This window comes from Cynara cardunculus (genome assembly GCF_001531365.2).
Source record: "Cynara cardunculus var. scolymus isolate 2C chromosome LG 2, CcrdV1, whole genome shotgun sequence".
In the NCBI taxonomy this organism is placed as follows: Eukaryota; Viridiplantae; Streptophyta; class Magnoliopsida; order Asterales; family Asteraceae; genus Cynara; species Cynara cardunculus.
Window position 1 is genome coordinate 69,709,501 of NC_037529.1, and position 14,528 is coordinate 69,724,028.

A 14,528-nucleotide genomic window follows, 5' to 3' on the forward strand; every position below is an offset into this window, starting at 1 on the left:
AACAAGTATTTGAATTTTTAAAAAGATTTTTTTAATATCACAAAAAGTAATAATTTTAAAACGTTAACTTGTCATTGTCAACGGAATTATATACGATTCGCACCGGAAAATTTCCATAACTCCGTCACGTTGGTTTCCGTCCTTCCAGAGATTTTTTTTTTACTCCGACGCCGGCAGTCGGCGAAAGCTACACCTGAGTCCGGCAGACCGGTAAACCTACACTTCTGCATACAAATTGGAGAAGGTAAAACCTTTATCGGCTTTTTTAGCCGGAAAATCGGTTAGCATTTTCCCTAAAAAAAAGTTAGCATATTAAGCAATCGATCTAATGTGCGAGATCCGAAGATTGAGGGATCAAATCAAAGGTTTTGGTGAAACAGCAATGACGGAATTTTGGAATTGTATTTTGTATGTGTAAGCTAGGGTGTAAAAAGGATGTCTGGAGGCGATCGCAATGATCACGCTGTACCGTTGCGATCGAGTTCTTCGTCTTCAGGAGACGATTTGGAAGGTCAAGTGTCATCTGTAAGAAGTAGTAAAGGCATTAAGGATCTGTGGAACAAGTTGGATCGACGGTTTTCTGGTCGACGTCTTAGTATCAAGCGGCGGTTGCCTAAGGGAAACCGGTCAGATTTCGATTATGCGACCGCTAGCCGTAGTGGAGGCGGTGGCGTCGTTGCTGGTGGTGATGAGACCCTTGGAGATGGTGCTCCTCCCGAATGGGCGCTGCTGCTTATTGGATGTCTTCTTGGCTTGGCTACCGGTCTCTGTGTCGCTGCCTTTAATCGTGGGGTTAGTTGAAATTTTCTCCTTGCTTTGTTGAATTAATATACTCCATGGAACTTAATTTTGGTCTAGGCCTTTCGAAGTCTTATTGATATGAGAACCGATACCAATAAGCTTTCTGTTTCCTTGAAGAGTAAACATATGCAGGTCTCATATGGCTTTTGCTCAACACCATCGGTATGCTAACATCAGTGTGGCAATATTCTCAAATACTATGAAAACCCTCACATTAAATTAATATCCAAAATTTATCTGGTTGCCTCAAAATATATATCCTTTTTACCCAAGGGTAATGCTATATCCTCCTAATTAACACTTGGCAAATGAGCAAGTAGTAATATCAGGAACGAAAATGGAGAAGGAAAAAATGTCTATGAGAAACAGCCTTTATCGTAGAATTACTGTTTCTGCTTGAGCACAGCAAACGGTCTTGAGTAGAGGACAAATGGATCATTATGGTACTTGCTTTTCACTTATTAAGAAGTCCGAGTGGGAAAACAAAATACAATTTTTTGCACCAGAGAAGCAGATTCTTTTTGTGGAGGAGGGGTGTTTGTGGATAATGTTACAGGCTGAATGCACTGGTTTGTCAATGGTACTTCGCTAAATAGGCTATTCAAAAGTAGGAGAGATTACAGTGCCAAATTCTCTTTATATGCATCATATAAATTTGGGTATACCATGCGATTTTTGGTTGTAGTTTTTCAAAGGTTTCAAAGTTACTGAATATGTTCTTCTTTGTGCTTAAGTGCTTGAAGAGTGGGGAGAAAAGAAGAAAAGAGTCTCTTCATGTGCTTGCCTTTATTCAATATAAGCTCTAAAACATGCTACTTGAGTTGTAGCATGGTTTGGTTTCTGTAGCACCTAGAATTGTATTAGGTTTGGGGCTTGTAATTATTAGTTTAGAATTGCTTGGTTATTCTGATATAAAGATTTGTTACTTGAATGAAATCTTTGGACCTATATGATTTCATAGCTCTAGGTTATAACTACCTAAAACCAACCTTTAGGGTGCGTTTGGTACACTGGACAAGACAAAATAGAAAAAAAGGGATCACTGTTCCACATTTGGAAGGACTTTTATGTGGAACAAGCATGAACAAAGTGGAATGAAGTAGAGCAGGCGTGTTCCACCCCCACCCCATGGAACAAGGTGGAACAGACTTACGTTTTACAAATATAACTTCAGATTAAAACCTAATTCTCTTCTTAAAATCAAACACGCCTTTCTCTTGACATTTTATTCATTCTTTAAATTTTATTTATCGTATTTTATGCTTTTTAAACTTTCATTTTATTGCTCTCAAAATATTATTTTTATGTGGTTTCTATATTTTGATTAATTTGTGTAATTTATGAAATATTAATAATAAAAATAATAATATAAAAGAGCTATAATTGGAAACCACATAAACTTTTTATTTTGGTGTCATTTTAATCTTCTTGACGAAAACTTTCTAATGATATATTTTGTTATATAAAATATTTATTTTATTGTAATTTTTAATCTGTTTTTGTCATGTCCAGTTCTGTCGTAACAAACACTGAAAGACTTGTTCTGTTCCTTCCTGTTCTATCCCGGCTGGATACCAAACACAACAATTGGTCAATAGTGTCCATTGCAGCATTAGCTTTGTAGTTTGGACTTCTATCGTGCTCTGTTCTACCATGTTGCAGTTGTCTTGATCTGAACAGTTCCCTGCCTCCTATTGTCCTCCTTGACAACCAAAATATCCGACTCTTCTAAGACCCATCTAAGTCGTATCTATGATTTAAAGTTCTTCCATCCTTCTTTTCTTGTTTCCAGAATGTCCAAGGTTATGTTTAACAGCTTAAGACCAGAGTTAATCTTTCGAAAATATTTACAATTCCAGTGACTGAGTTGGATTCTTGAAAGTTCAGGAACTGTATTGAAATTACTAATTTACTGTATCTATACTACCTTATAAACCAGATTTATCAGAAGACTTAAAACAATTTTTAATGCACAAAGTACTATACATTTATACACAAAGTCTTAAAAGTCTTAAAAACAACTCATAATGCATTAAGTACTACTACTTTATGCATTCAGTCTTAAAATCCCTTAATCTACAATTAAAATAACATATAGTACAAGTTACGCACATTATTACCTTTTCTTTTCATGTTCCCAAGATACTTTTGACACTCATGCCTTTACCCTCTCGTATCCCTATGTCTTCTCCCCATCCCCCAAGGTGAGATTCGAACTGATATTCACCATTAGTTATTAAAAGTTCTCCCATTCATCTCCCATTCAATTGCTCTAGAACTCTTAGTCTCGCTCTCGGTCTCTTGATTYTTTGCTCTTGGTGTAAATCGAACACATTTGTGGAGTCGTTTAAATATGTTGGATTTTAAATATATTGGATTTTAAACTGTCATACAACTTTTTTCATAGGTGGACTGTAATTGGAACCATAACTCTTATTCAAATTGCATTAATATGTAAAGACCAAGTGTAACTTATATCATCGTTAAATCTTCTCTAATAAAACCAGTGAAACTTCAAAATCGTTAAAATTCACGGCTCCCGCTGCATTGCGCGGGTACACAACTAGTACATTAGGATTGTGTTCTCTAGTTTTGTGTTCAATTTAGCAATTCCATTCATCTGTCATTTCCCTTGTCCACTTCACCTGTTGTTTTTCTCGTTAAGATTTCTTTTTGGGACGAGAATAGGATAGTCACAAGGAGTAGTGACATTAGCAACGGAAGCCATGCAGACCACATTTTGCTACGACAACGTACTTCTAGTGTCATCTTGTTTTGCCTGCTGAAGCATGTTTTCAGATTAGTTGGTATCTTTATTTTGCATGCGCCTTCTCCATTTTGATTGTCAAGTTGCGAGGTAACTAACCTGTCATCCTACTTTAGGAGTTGGAGATAGAAGTGTTATAAGTTTTAAAATCCTAATTATGTTAGGCTTAGAATCAATTTTGATTGTGACTCCAAAGCCTTTTCCTACCTTTATATCCCTGATTTATTATTAGATAAAGCTTTGAATCCTAATCATTAGTTTGTTATAGTTTTCAAGGGAAGAGTTTGCCTAATGTTGAGGGATCTCAAATGATTATAAATATGTGCTAGGTTTTGAATCTTGTAAAGCAAAAGGATGACGCCAGTGAGCTTTTGCCTCAGCCTATCATTAGCAGCTAAATACATCTCAGAGTCATGGTAGATTAGAGATGTTCAAATGGTCTGAAGCCCAAGACTGGACCGGGAGCGGTTAAGAATATCCTGGTCAGATGATGACCGGTTACTCTAGGACCGGTTAAGTTTTTTAGAATGGAGGTACCAAGTCCCGTTTTTTAACATCTCTGTATGATCATCATCCTGTCCATGAATGTCGGGATGCTAAACATGTAACTGTGCTGCTATATCATGGTTGATTGATTTTCAAATTTCCTGACAGCAAGGTACTCAATACAGGTGCATGTAATACATGAATGGTCTTGGGCTGGTACCCCTAACGAAGGTGCTGCTTGGCTACGTTTACAGAGGCTGGGTGACACTTGGCACCGTATACTTCTAATACCTGTCACTGGAGGAGTCATCGTTGGGGTGTTGCATGGTTTACTTGAAATATTACACCAGATAAAACAGTCAAATCCTGGACATGATTTTAACCTGCTTTCTGGAGTCTTTCCAACCGTGAAGGCTATCCAAGCTGCTGTAACCTTAGGTACTGGCTGTTCTTTGGGTCCTGAAGGACCTAGTGTAGATATAGGGAAATCATGTGCCAATGGATTCTCATTAATGATGGAAAATAACAAGGAACGCAGGGTAGCTCTTGTTGCAGCTGGTGCAGCTGCTGGCATATCTTCAGGTTTTCAGCCCTTCTCTCTTGACTTCGTTGCTCTGAAAATTACTGTGTTTGTTTTAATATTTTTGCAGCTACTGATACTCCCATCGTCTTGTAAGAAGGAACATGTTAGGAGCCGTTTTATTTGATGGAAAGATTTTGTGGGATTTGGATTTCGTGAAAGGATTTGGAATCAATGGGAGTTGGATTTGGATTTGGAAGAATTTTGAAATCTTTGGTGTGTTTGGTTTGTAGGAATTGGAATGGAATTGAACTCCATTATTTATAAAAGGAAAATTATAAATAATTATAAAAATAACAAAATTACCTTTGTATTAATTGATTATTACAAAGCTAATGTTTTTTATATATTTTAAAACAATATTACTTACAAACCCTACGAAATCCCATGAAATACCAACCACCCCCGTGGGATTTCAAAATCTTATGTTTGTGGGATTTCAATTCAAATCCAGGCAATCCTTCAAACCAAACATGGGACTGGGATGGAATTCAATTTCAAATCCAATCCAATCCAATCCTACAAGCCAAATGGGACCTTAGAGAATTTAGGCGTTTGTTTGAGTGAACTGCATTACTGAGGTTCAGTGAACTGCAATGTATCCTATTTTTAACTATGTAAAAGTCTGTGGAAGGACAATAACAATTTTATGCAGTGCAATTTCAGATGCTTCAAAGTTAACACACACGCACACACACACATGTATATATATATTCCTCCCCAATTACACATTTCTTCTTTTTTTAGTCGTGTGCTGATGCATGTTGTAAAATAAGTCGATATCCCAATTACCCATTTGTTTCTACCTTCTCTTTTCAGGTTTTAATGCTGCAGTTGTCCAATATATTTCAGTTATTTTGATTTGATTTTCCTCTACTGTCTGGCTTCTTGTTTTCAGGTTTCAATGCAGCAGTAGCTGGTTGTTTCTTTGCCATTGAGACTGTGTTAAGGCCTCAATGTGCTGAAAACTCCCCTCCTTTCACAACTGCAATGATAATATTGGCATCAGTTATTTCATCAACTGTGTCAAGTGTTATACTTGGAGAAAAGCAGGCTTTCACAGTGCCATCGTATGATTTGAAATCTGCTGCTGGTATTTTGTCTCATTCTAGTTCAATTAACTGTTGCTGTAAAGAACATGCATGTGATATAAAATCTGCAACCGGTATCTTAAGGCATCTCCAGTGGGTGGGTCTTGGACCGGTACATTGCCACATCAGCTTGGAAAAAATCAGTTTATACCCGTGTGAGACAAAAAAGAACCGTGGACCGGTTCCACCACCACTTTTTGTGGGCCCCAAAGCCATTTTAACAAATGAATCACCCACTCTCTTTTATTATAATTTTTAACTATAAATCATGGACCGGTTCATGATGAGGGGTAGAAGGTTTATAAAATGTGTAGGAAAGAGAAATATAATATGGTAGAGTCATGAACCTGTAAACAAAATAAGGTTTTCGCATGTTTATGATATCTTTAAATTTTTTTATTATATATATAAAATAAATACTCATGCACACTCCTCACCTTTGGTGAGGTTTAAACCATTTGTGCTATACCGTAAAATACTACTGTAAAATCCCACATCGATTGGAAAGGGGAACGAAGGTTTCTTTATAAGGGACTGGATACCTCCTCTTTCAGATGCGTTTTAAAACCGTGAGTCCAGATGTGGATAAAACGGACAATATCTGGTACGGTTAGCCTGGGATGTTACAATGGTATTAGAGCCGGGAACCGGATTGGTGTGCCACTGGGCTCTTAAGGGGGGTGGATTGTAAGATCCCACATCGGTTGGAGAGGAGAACGAAGGTTTCCTTATAAGGGACTTGATACCTCTTCTATCAGGTATGTTTTAAAACTGTGAGTCCAGGTGTGGTTAAATTGAACAACATTTGGTACGGTTAGCTTGGGATGTTACAACAAATGGTCCGAAGACCCTTTGATATATCTATCTACTCTTGATGTGGAAGGAATTTTGTCTAATACTTCCATCATATCTTTCTTGCAGAACTACCTCTCTACTTGATCTTGGGAATGCTATGTGGTGTGGTTAGTGTGCTATTTACTCGCTTAGTAGCCTGGTTCAACAGCGCATTTGCATATATCGAAGAAACGTTTGGACTTCCTGCTATTGTTTCTCCGGCATTAGGTGGTCTAGGAGCAGGGTTGATAGCTCTAAAATATCCTGGAATTCTTTACTGGGGATTCACTAACATTGACGAAATTTTGCATACCGGGAAGACAGCTTCAGCACCCGGAATCTGGCTATTAGCGCAGTTAGCTGCCGCAAAAGTTGTAGCTACGGCTCTTTGCAAAGGTTCAGGGCTTGTTGGTGGTCTGTATGCACCAAGTTTGATGATAGGTGCTGCAGTTGGTGCCGTTTTTGGAGGTTCAGCAGGGAAATTAATTAATTCAGCCATATCAGGAAATGCTGCTATTGCTCAGCCACAGGCATATGCATTAGTAATGCTTTTCCCTTCCTACTTCTATATGTTATTTTTAGAGTTGATCATTTGTGGGCTTGGGCCGGGACTAACCTATTCTTCTTGTCCAATAGGCCTAATATGGCAAACCCAAGCCCTTCTTTTACGGGTTTGAACTGTACCCGCCCTATGAACGGGCTGGGCTTGCCCATGGTCTTACGGGCCTAAACGTCTTTTTATATTTTTAAGAAAACAAAACTTATATAAAATCAGAAGTTATGGAGATAATTTAGAAAAAAATAGTTTCACAAAATATGGAGTATCGACAAAGCAAATGACCAAATGAGATAATAAGGAATTGATCAACTGAGGTAATTATGTTTTTACTTTTTCGATTTTTAGAGTGTTTTTACCATGAGTCATAATTAACTTGGAATTGATAAATATCGAGAACTAAAATTTTCAATATTGTTTGTAAATTTTAATTATAGAAGTTAATTATTATAAAAATATTAACGGACCGGATGGGCCTGCCCATGCCCGTCCATTAATTTTAACAAGTCAGTCTAGGCCCATTTCTTGGATAATGGAAATCCAAGCCTGCTTTTCTAGCGGGCTGGCCTGCCCGTGAACAACTCTAGTTATTTTCTAACTAATTTTAACTTAATTACCAAATTCATAGCTACTAATTCTGAGTTCATCTTACACTACAGGTTGGAATGGCTGCTACCTTGGCTTCTGTTTGTTCTGTGCCCTTGACTTCAGTTCTGCTTCTGTTTGAGCTGACAAAGGATTATAGAATATTGCTTCCTCTTATGGTAAACTTTTGTCTGACAGCTCGTGAAATATGATCGTTAACAATTTTGCATTTTAGTCAAATAAGAGTGTCTAACAGATTCACTATAATATCTCCAAAATGGATAAGCAAATTAAAATCTCCAAAATACTTTTATCCATCTCCAACAGTTTCTCCATTTTGGAGATTTCAACATAAATTATATTATTAACATATTCAATAGATATAATATCCGTAGAAACTTTCAAATAAACTAAAATGAATTATAGTGCATTCAACTTCAGACGAAGGATCTTATGAGAATAAGAGTTAAAGGTGAGAAGCGTAGGAAGGGATTTGGACCCTTGATCACTTTTAATCCCTAAACAACCCATTAATTGTGCTTTAGAAGGGAATTGATCTAGTGTATCTCATTAGTGTTGATCTAGTGGTTCTCTTTAATTAGGATTGATCCAAGGGTGGAGATCCCTTCTTACCCTTCTCAACGCAACTTCCATTCTCACCGGAATCCAACCCTTCAACTTCATTGATGGAAACAATAAAAAAATATTTCTCTCCAGTTTTCAATTTTGGAGAGTTCTCCAATTTTGGGGACTTTTATCCTCTCTCTCCTACTTTTTTCTTTTGGAGAAAGCTTTGGAGGATCTGTTGGGGCAAAAAAAAAAGTTAAAAACTCCAAAATCTCCATTTTCTTCATTTTGGAGAATCTGTTGGAGATGCGCCGTGGTCTCAAATTTGGGGAGAAAGAAAGAAAAGAAATGTAAGAATAAGTATTCAATTATTTGTATTCTCAAGAGGGAAGGGAAAGGATCATAAAGAAAATAATTTTTCATGTTTTTGTTCTGGAGAGAAAGCAAAGGAAAGATGTGAACTAATATATCCTTTGAAATGAAAGGCTGGGTAGTTTTGTAATTTTAATAATCTTTTTAAGGGGTTTTAATTTCTTTCCTTTCCTTTCCTCCATATTTGGGAGGAAACTTATCATTATTTTCCTTCCGTTTCCCTTCCTTCCTCTCTTAAAAATGTTTCAGGAACACTAGGTTTTTTACTTTCCTCCCCCTTTTTCTCCCTTTTCTTCATAATAAAGGTTTCGAGAGCACTTGTTGCTGTAGAATAGGGTTTCAACTATTACATTACGTATAATCTTGCCTTTATATATTGGTTTTGAGACATGATGCCTGTACAGTTGTCCCACCATAGAACCCTGACGATTTCAGCCTCGTGATTGCCATACATTATAGGCTTTCTATACCCAACAGCAGTGGGGGACTTGTGCCTGTGCCTTAAGGGGCCGTTTACTGAACACTTGCCTTGGTAAGCGCTTACTATTTAAATTACCTTACTTGGTGAACATAAGAATGACCGAGATCTTACTTGTTAAGAGGGAAGACAATGATCGAGAGTCGTACCTGGTAAGTGAGAATGATGACTTACTCAGTAAGCACTTGACGATTTAGAATGTTACATGATAAGGTTAGTGAGAGTGATGCCTCTTGCCAATAAGCGAGTTACCGGGTAAGCGTTTGGTAAGCGGCCCCTTAGTTTCTCATAAATCATACTGATATCTGAATATATAAGTTTTGGCATCTGGTTTGGGGAGTTCAATTGATTCCTTTTTTTGTCTTAAATTTTGTAATCAGGGAGCTGTTGGATTGGCAATATGGGTGCCATCCGTAGCGAACCAATCTAAGGAGGCTGAGGGATCTGATACAAGGAGTTCATCAAGAGGTTATTCCTTTCTTTCACCAATTGATGACAAAACTGACGATTGGAGACAAAATGGCGAAGATGATTTGGAACTTTGCATAATGGGACCTGGTGATAGCCATGAAGCAATTGATGAGGATATTATTCTCGAGGATTTGAAGGTACTTAAAAGTTTTGATTATATATGGAACAAGTTCCAATGTGACGGAATTCTCACCAATATTTGTCGATAATGACTGACGTTTAATGTAACTCTATGTAATTAGGTTTCTCAGGCTATGACAAACAGCTATCCGAAAGTCCTATTATCATCAACTGTTAACGAGGCTGTAAAAAGCATGAACGATGGCCAACAAAGTTGTGTGCTTGTTGTTGATCATGAAGATCACTTAGAAGGGATTCTGACCTATGGTGACGTTAAAAGGGGCATCCTTAGGACCCCTAATGGATCCTCCGACAGTGGTTCATCAACTTCAGATGTATGTTAAATGCTCGTCAAAGTGATAATATGCTCTTTAAGGGTTCGTTTGGCACAGGGGACATTACAAAACAAAAAGGTTTTGTCCCATGTTTTGTGCGAAAGCTGAAAACTAGGGGAAATTGTACAAAATAGCCAATTTGATCCCCCTCACTTTATAGCCACCTTTTCAGCTTATTGACTGAAATAGCCAAGATTATGCAAGTGGCACTTATGCAACTTGTGTAACCCACTTTTTTTTAATATGCTATTCAGGAAAAGTAAACATTACACAAGTTGCATAGTAAGTGGTACTTGCATAATGTCTACGTGGACAATATATGTGGCACACACTCCTCAAGTAGCACTTATGCAAGTCTACTTTTTTAGAATATTATATTGAAAAAAGTGAGTTGCGCTAGTTGCGTAAGCGCCACTTGCGTAACCTCGGCTATTTCAGTCAATAAGTTGAAAATGTGGCTATAAAGTGAAGGGGGGTCAGATCGGCTATTTTGGACGATTTCCTAAGAACGAGACTAGGACGGGATAGGACTGAGTGAGACAAACACCTTTTTTCTGTCACATCAAAATAGGTGGAAGACGAATCAGAGAGATGGGACAAGTTTGGTAAAGTACTAAGCTACCCTTATAAAATTAAAAGCTTCCACAATTTTTTTCCCATTTTCCTCACTCTTACCCCACCAATCCTGTTTAGTCCTGTCCAGTCCGCGTGCCGCAGATGCATGCATGCACACATCCATGACCTTCTATAACATGATCAAACTGAACTCTTTGCAGTTAAGTGAGTATTTGGTTTCTTCCATCTGCACTCGAGGGATAAACTATCGTGGAAGAAAGCGTGGACTTCTAACTTGTTATCCCGATACAGATTTGGCAATTGCTAAAAAACTAATGGAGGCCAAAGAAATTAAGCAATTGCCTGTGGTACAGCATGTTGTCGATTTCCAAGAAGAAAGAAAGCGAAGGGTTGTTGCCATTCTCTATTACCATTCGATCTGGAGCTGTCTCAGGTTACGACTAAACTCTCTTATGTTCTAATTTTCTATATTTAAAGCTCGGTTCTAGAACTCCTGCAGCAGCGACCTGACCGTTTACTAGTGTCGTGTTTATTTGAAAGGAAAAGGCCAAATGGGTTGTTGAAATGTGACATGTTCTTTAAGACAACCCATATACTTGAATTCAATTGATTACTATCATCTTCTCTATTTGAGGAAAAGGCAGCAACCCCAACCCCGACTGGCCCCATATGGAACCCTCCCCCTAGGAACCACATGTGAGGAAGCAGGGGGGGCTATTAGGAGCTTACCGGGCTTCCTTGCACCCCCTCACTCGATTATTGCAAGAGAACAAAATTAGCCATCTGAAAGGTGCACTCGCTTTATTGTGAGGGGTGCCCCTAAATATTTTGAAAGTAAATTTTAAATAGAAATTGAACACAGGTGGGATGGTTGGATTACCGCTCTATATATGCTTTATATATAAGAGGTCACGAGCTCGAATCTTTCAGGTGAAAGTTTTGAGGGTAACTTGTCGGTTTTCTTGGTCCATTTTTGCTTCGATTTTTTGTTGGTTTTCTTGGTCATTTTGTGGCCACAATTTTATTAGAAAAAGATTCTAAAAGTCGTAAAATCAACACTGGTTCAGAGAGGAGCTAAATCGCCGGGGAACATGGAGGACCGAAGACCATATTGAAGAGAAGAGTTGCAATGGGCAGTGATTGGATCATTAGAATGACAAAAGGGTATGGTTTTTATTCCCTTTCCAGTTTTGAAGATGGTTTAGATGGTGTTCAAATGCAGGTGGTGTTATACTTCTGTTATATACCTATAAAACCCCCATTTTTCAAGGGAAATTTACCAAAATAGCCAATTTCCTCAAAACCAAATCCATTTTTTAGCCACTTTTGGCCTCGAATTCCCATTTTAGCCAAATTTTACGTGAGAAAAATGGGAATCTTTACATAAATTTGCATCATTTTTCTGATCTGAAAACAGGCTTTACGTAAATGTGCAAGTGTAAACTCTGGCTAAAATGAGAATTTGATTGAAAAAAATGGCTAAAAAGTGAAATTGATTGGGGAGACTGGTATTTTGGTCAATTTCCCATTTTTCTAACCATAGAATTAGGAAAACACATATGCTTGTTTTTTTATGTATTACAACTTACATTTAGAAGAGGGGTGTTGTTAGCTTTGATAAACAATAACAATATCTTTTATTTATTTGCAGAAAGAAAAAGAGAATATGATTAATTTGATAAGTAACGATAAGGTTGTTAACGATTTGGCAAATATCGTGTTTCAAATTTGATAGAAGAAACATTTACGTATCGTGTTAGTTACGTTTCATGACAAAATGCTTATGAAATTATGTGTATAGTCGTATTATCTTACAAGGAAAATTAAAAATTCAAAGCCTCACATAAAACAAATTCCGATTTAAACAATTTGAAAATAAATTAATTTGATACCGGTTAGATGGACAACTGGATGGTCATCGAATGATTAATTGGGTATTGATCGGTTCGGTTCAGTTTGGTTTTGGTATGTTTTAGACTGCCATCCGAGAACTGACCGATTCAAATTGGATGTTGAAATTTTCAATCTGATCCGATCCAATTACAATCGGATATCCAATTATGTTCGGTCGGTTTTAATTGGATCAATTGATTTTCTACACACCCCTAGTTTTAAACGATATATAAGACGATATTGATTTATCATTTTTTTAGTAGAAGCATAAGTAACATGAAAAACAATCAAATTTCGTAAGAGACCCATAAGCTTCATATTTATTTTTCCAATCAATTTTTGTATTATTCCCTGGAAGAAATCATCATAGCTAAAACATAAATATATAGAGAGAGAATTGGGACATGTGAGATCAGTTTTATTTTTGTGAAACTTGTGAGATCATTTTTTTACATTTGAAACTTCACAGCAAAAACTGTGAAGGTAACCTTCACAGTGTTTTTGCTGTGAAGGTTCAAGTTTTTTTTTTTTATCTTCACAACATTTTGTTGTGAAGTTTCAAGTATAAAAAAGTGGTCTCACGTGTCTCGGGAAAACAAGTTGGTCTCACGTGAACCCAACCGTATATATATATATATATATATATTATTGAGAAGTCTCGTGGCAATTTTGTGATTATGAATGTTCATATTGTAGATCGAATCAAAAGGTTGAGAATTGGTCTTATGGGTCTCACGAAAAACCTTTGGTCTCATATATATATATATATACACACACACACATATATATATATATACATATATATATATATATGCAAATTGAGAAAATTAACTGAATATGGATAAGTTGTACCAAATGGTTGATAATGAAATTTTTTTTATCACTAGACTAGAGAAAACAACACATTCAAGGTTAGAAGAATATTATGTGTATATATGTGTGTGTGTAACAATTCGTCTCACATGGATTGAATGTGAGAATTGTTAGATCCTTGTAAGTCTCAAGTAATGGCAACCAATAGTTTCCACCATGGTTTTAAGTTGGATTCGAAATTATTGAGCTAGTCCGTTACTTTGGGCATTGGGGGTGTTACAAATGGTATCAGAGCTGATCCTTATATCGTAGAATGGTGGGGCAAACATTATCGGGTATGATGAGTCCTCGAGTGGTGGTATTTATGACATCTTAGACAAATCCCACATTGCCGATGACAAAGAGAAAGTTCTGGACAGGCCTGACGAGGACTCAGGATTTTAAGTGGGGGAGTTTGTAATAACTCGTTATATATATATATATATATATATATATACACACACACACATGCATACATAGAGGAGTTTTACTTTGCAAAGCATATTATTTGTACAAACCATACAAATCTCATTCAACCTATCATAATTTTTCATTTTGTTCATTTTTTTTGTAATTACGAAAGGTTGATTAGTCATTTTTATTATGGAGAATGTTAATCATGGATACCATCATCTTCATTATATTAATTTTAGAGAAATACATGAAACAGTTTCATTAAAATTTCATAAGTATTATATGAAACAATTTTATAACTATATATGAAACAACTTTATCAAAAAAAAAAAAAATATTGTATGAAACAATTTCATAAGATTAAATAATTTTATGAAAAAATTCCATTAGATTAAACAATGAAATCGACGGATGAAGGTGATTTGCACGGTTTGTATAAATATGAGTGGTTTGCATTTGATCGTGTGGCTCTCTCTCTATCTCTCTCTTGCGCTCACTCGCTCTCTCTCTCTCTCTCTCTATATATATATATATATATATATATATACAAATTGAGAAAATTAATTGAATACGATATTATAAAACTAATTATATATAAAAGATCGAGTATCTCACAAGTTTTTGGATTCAAGTATTGTGTAGCTCGACTTGACTCGTTAATATGTCGAGTCGAGTATTGACCGAGTCGATTTCGAGTAACTCGCAAGTTATCTCGTATCATTTACACACCCAACACACCACGCCTCATGC

General features: G+C 36.6%; 1 protein-coding gene across 2 annotated transcripts; it reads left to right on the top strand.

Annotated features, from left to right (window-relative positions):
* Window positions 1-212: 212 nt before the first annotated feature.
* On the top strand, window positions 213-11,783 carry LOC112505443 (chloride channel protein CLC-f-like). Of its 2 annotated transcripts, none has more exons than XM_025109353.1 (9): window positions 213-792; window positions 4,240-4,636; window positions 5,533-5,727; window positions 6,647-7,101; window positions 7,775-7,879; window positions 9,498-9,725; window positions 9,831-10,043; window positions 10,820-11,052; window positions 11,687-11,783. In XM_025109353.1, exons 1-9 carry the CDS (start codon window positions 436-438, stop codon window positions 11,757-11,759), a joined length of 2,256 nt encoding a protein of 751 aa, XP_024965121.1. In that variant the 5' UTR covers window positions 213-435; the 3' UTR covers window positions 11,760-11,783. The 2 variants fall into 2 exon arrangements, with proteins under 2 accessions (XP_024965121.1, XP_024965125.1); XM_025109357.1 differs by lacking the exon at window positions 213-792 and adding an exon at window positions 3,763-4,101.
* Window positions 11,784-14,528: the final 2,745 nt, after the last annotated feature.

What these genes read in the sequence shown, in the direction of transcription:
- LOC112505443 (XM_025109353.1), top strand. Translation starts at nt 436, where the DNA reads ATGTCTGGAGGCGATCGCAATGATCACGCTGTACCGTTGCGATCGAGT. An exon ending in TGATTTGAAATCTGCTGCTG is followed by an intron (nt 5,728 to 6,646) that starts GTATTTTGTCTC and finishes TCTTTCTTGCAG; the next exon opens with AACTACCTCTCTACTTGATC. An exon ending in TTATTCTCGAGGATTTGAAG is followed by an intron (nt 9,726 to 9,830) that starts GTACTTAAAAGT and finishes CTATGTAATTAG; the next exon opens with GTTTCTCAGGCTATGACAAA.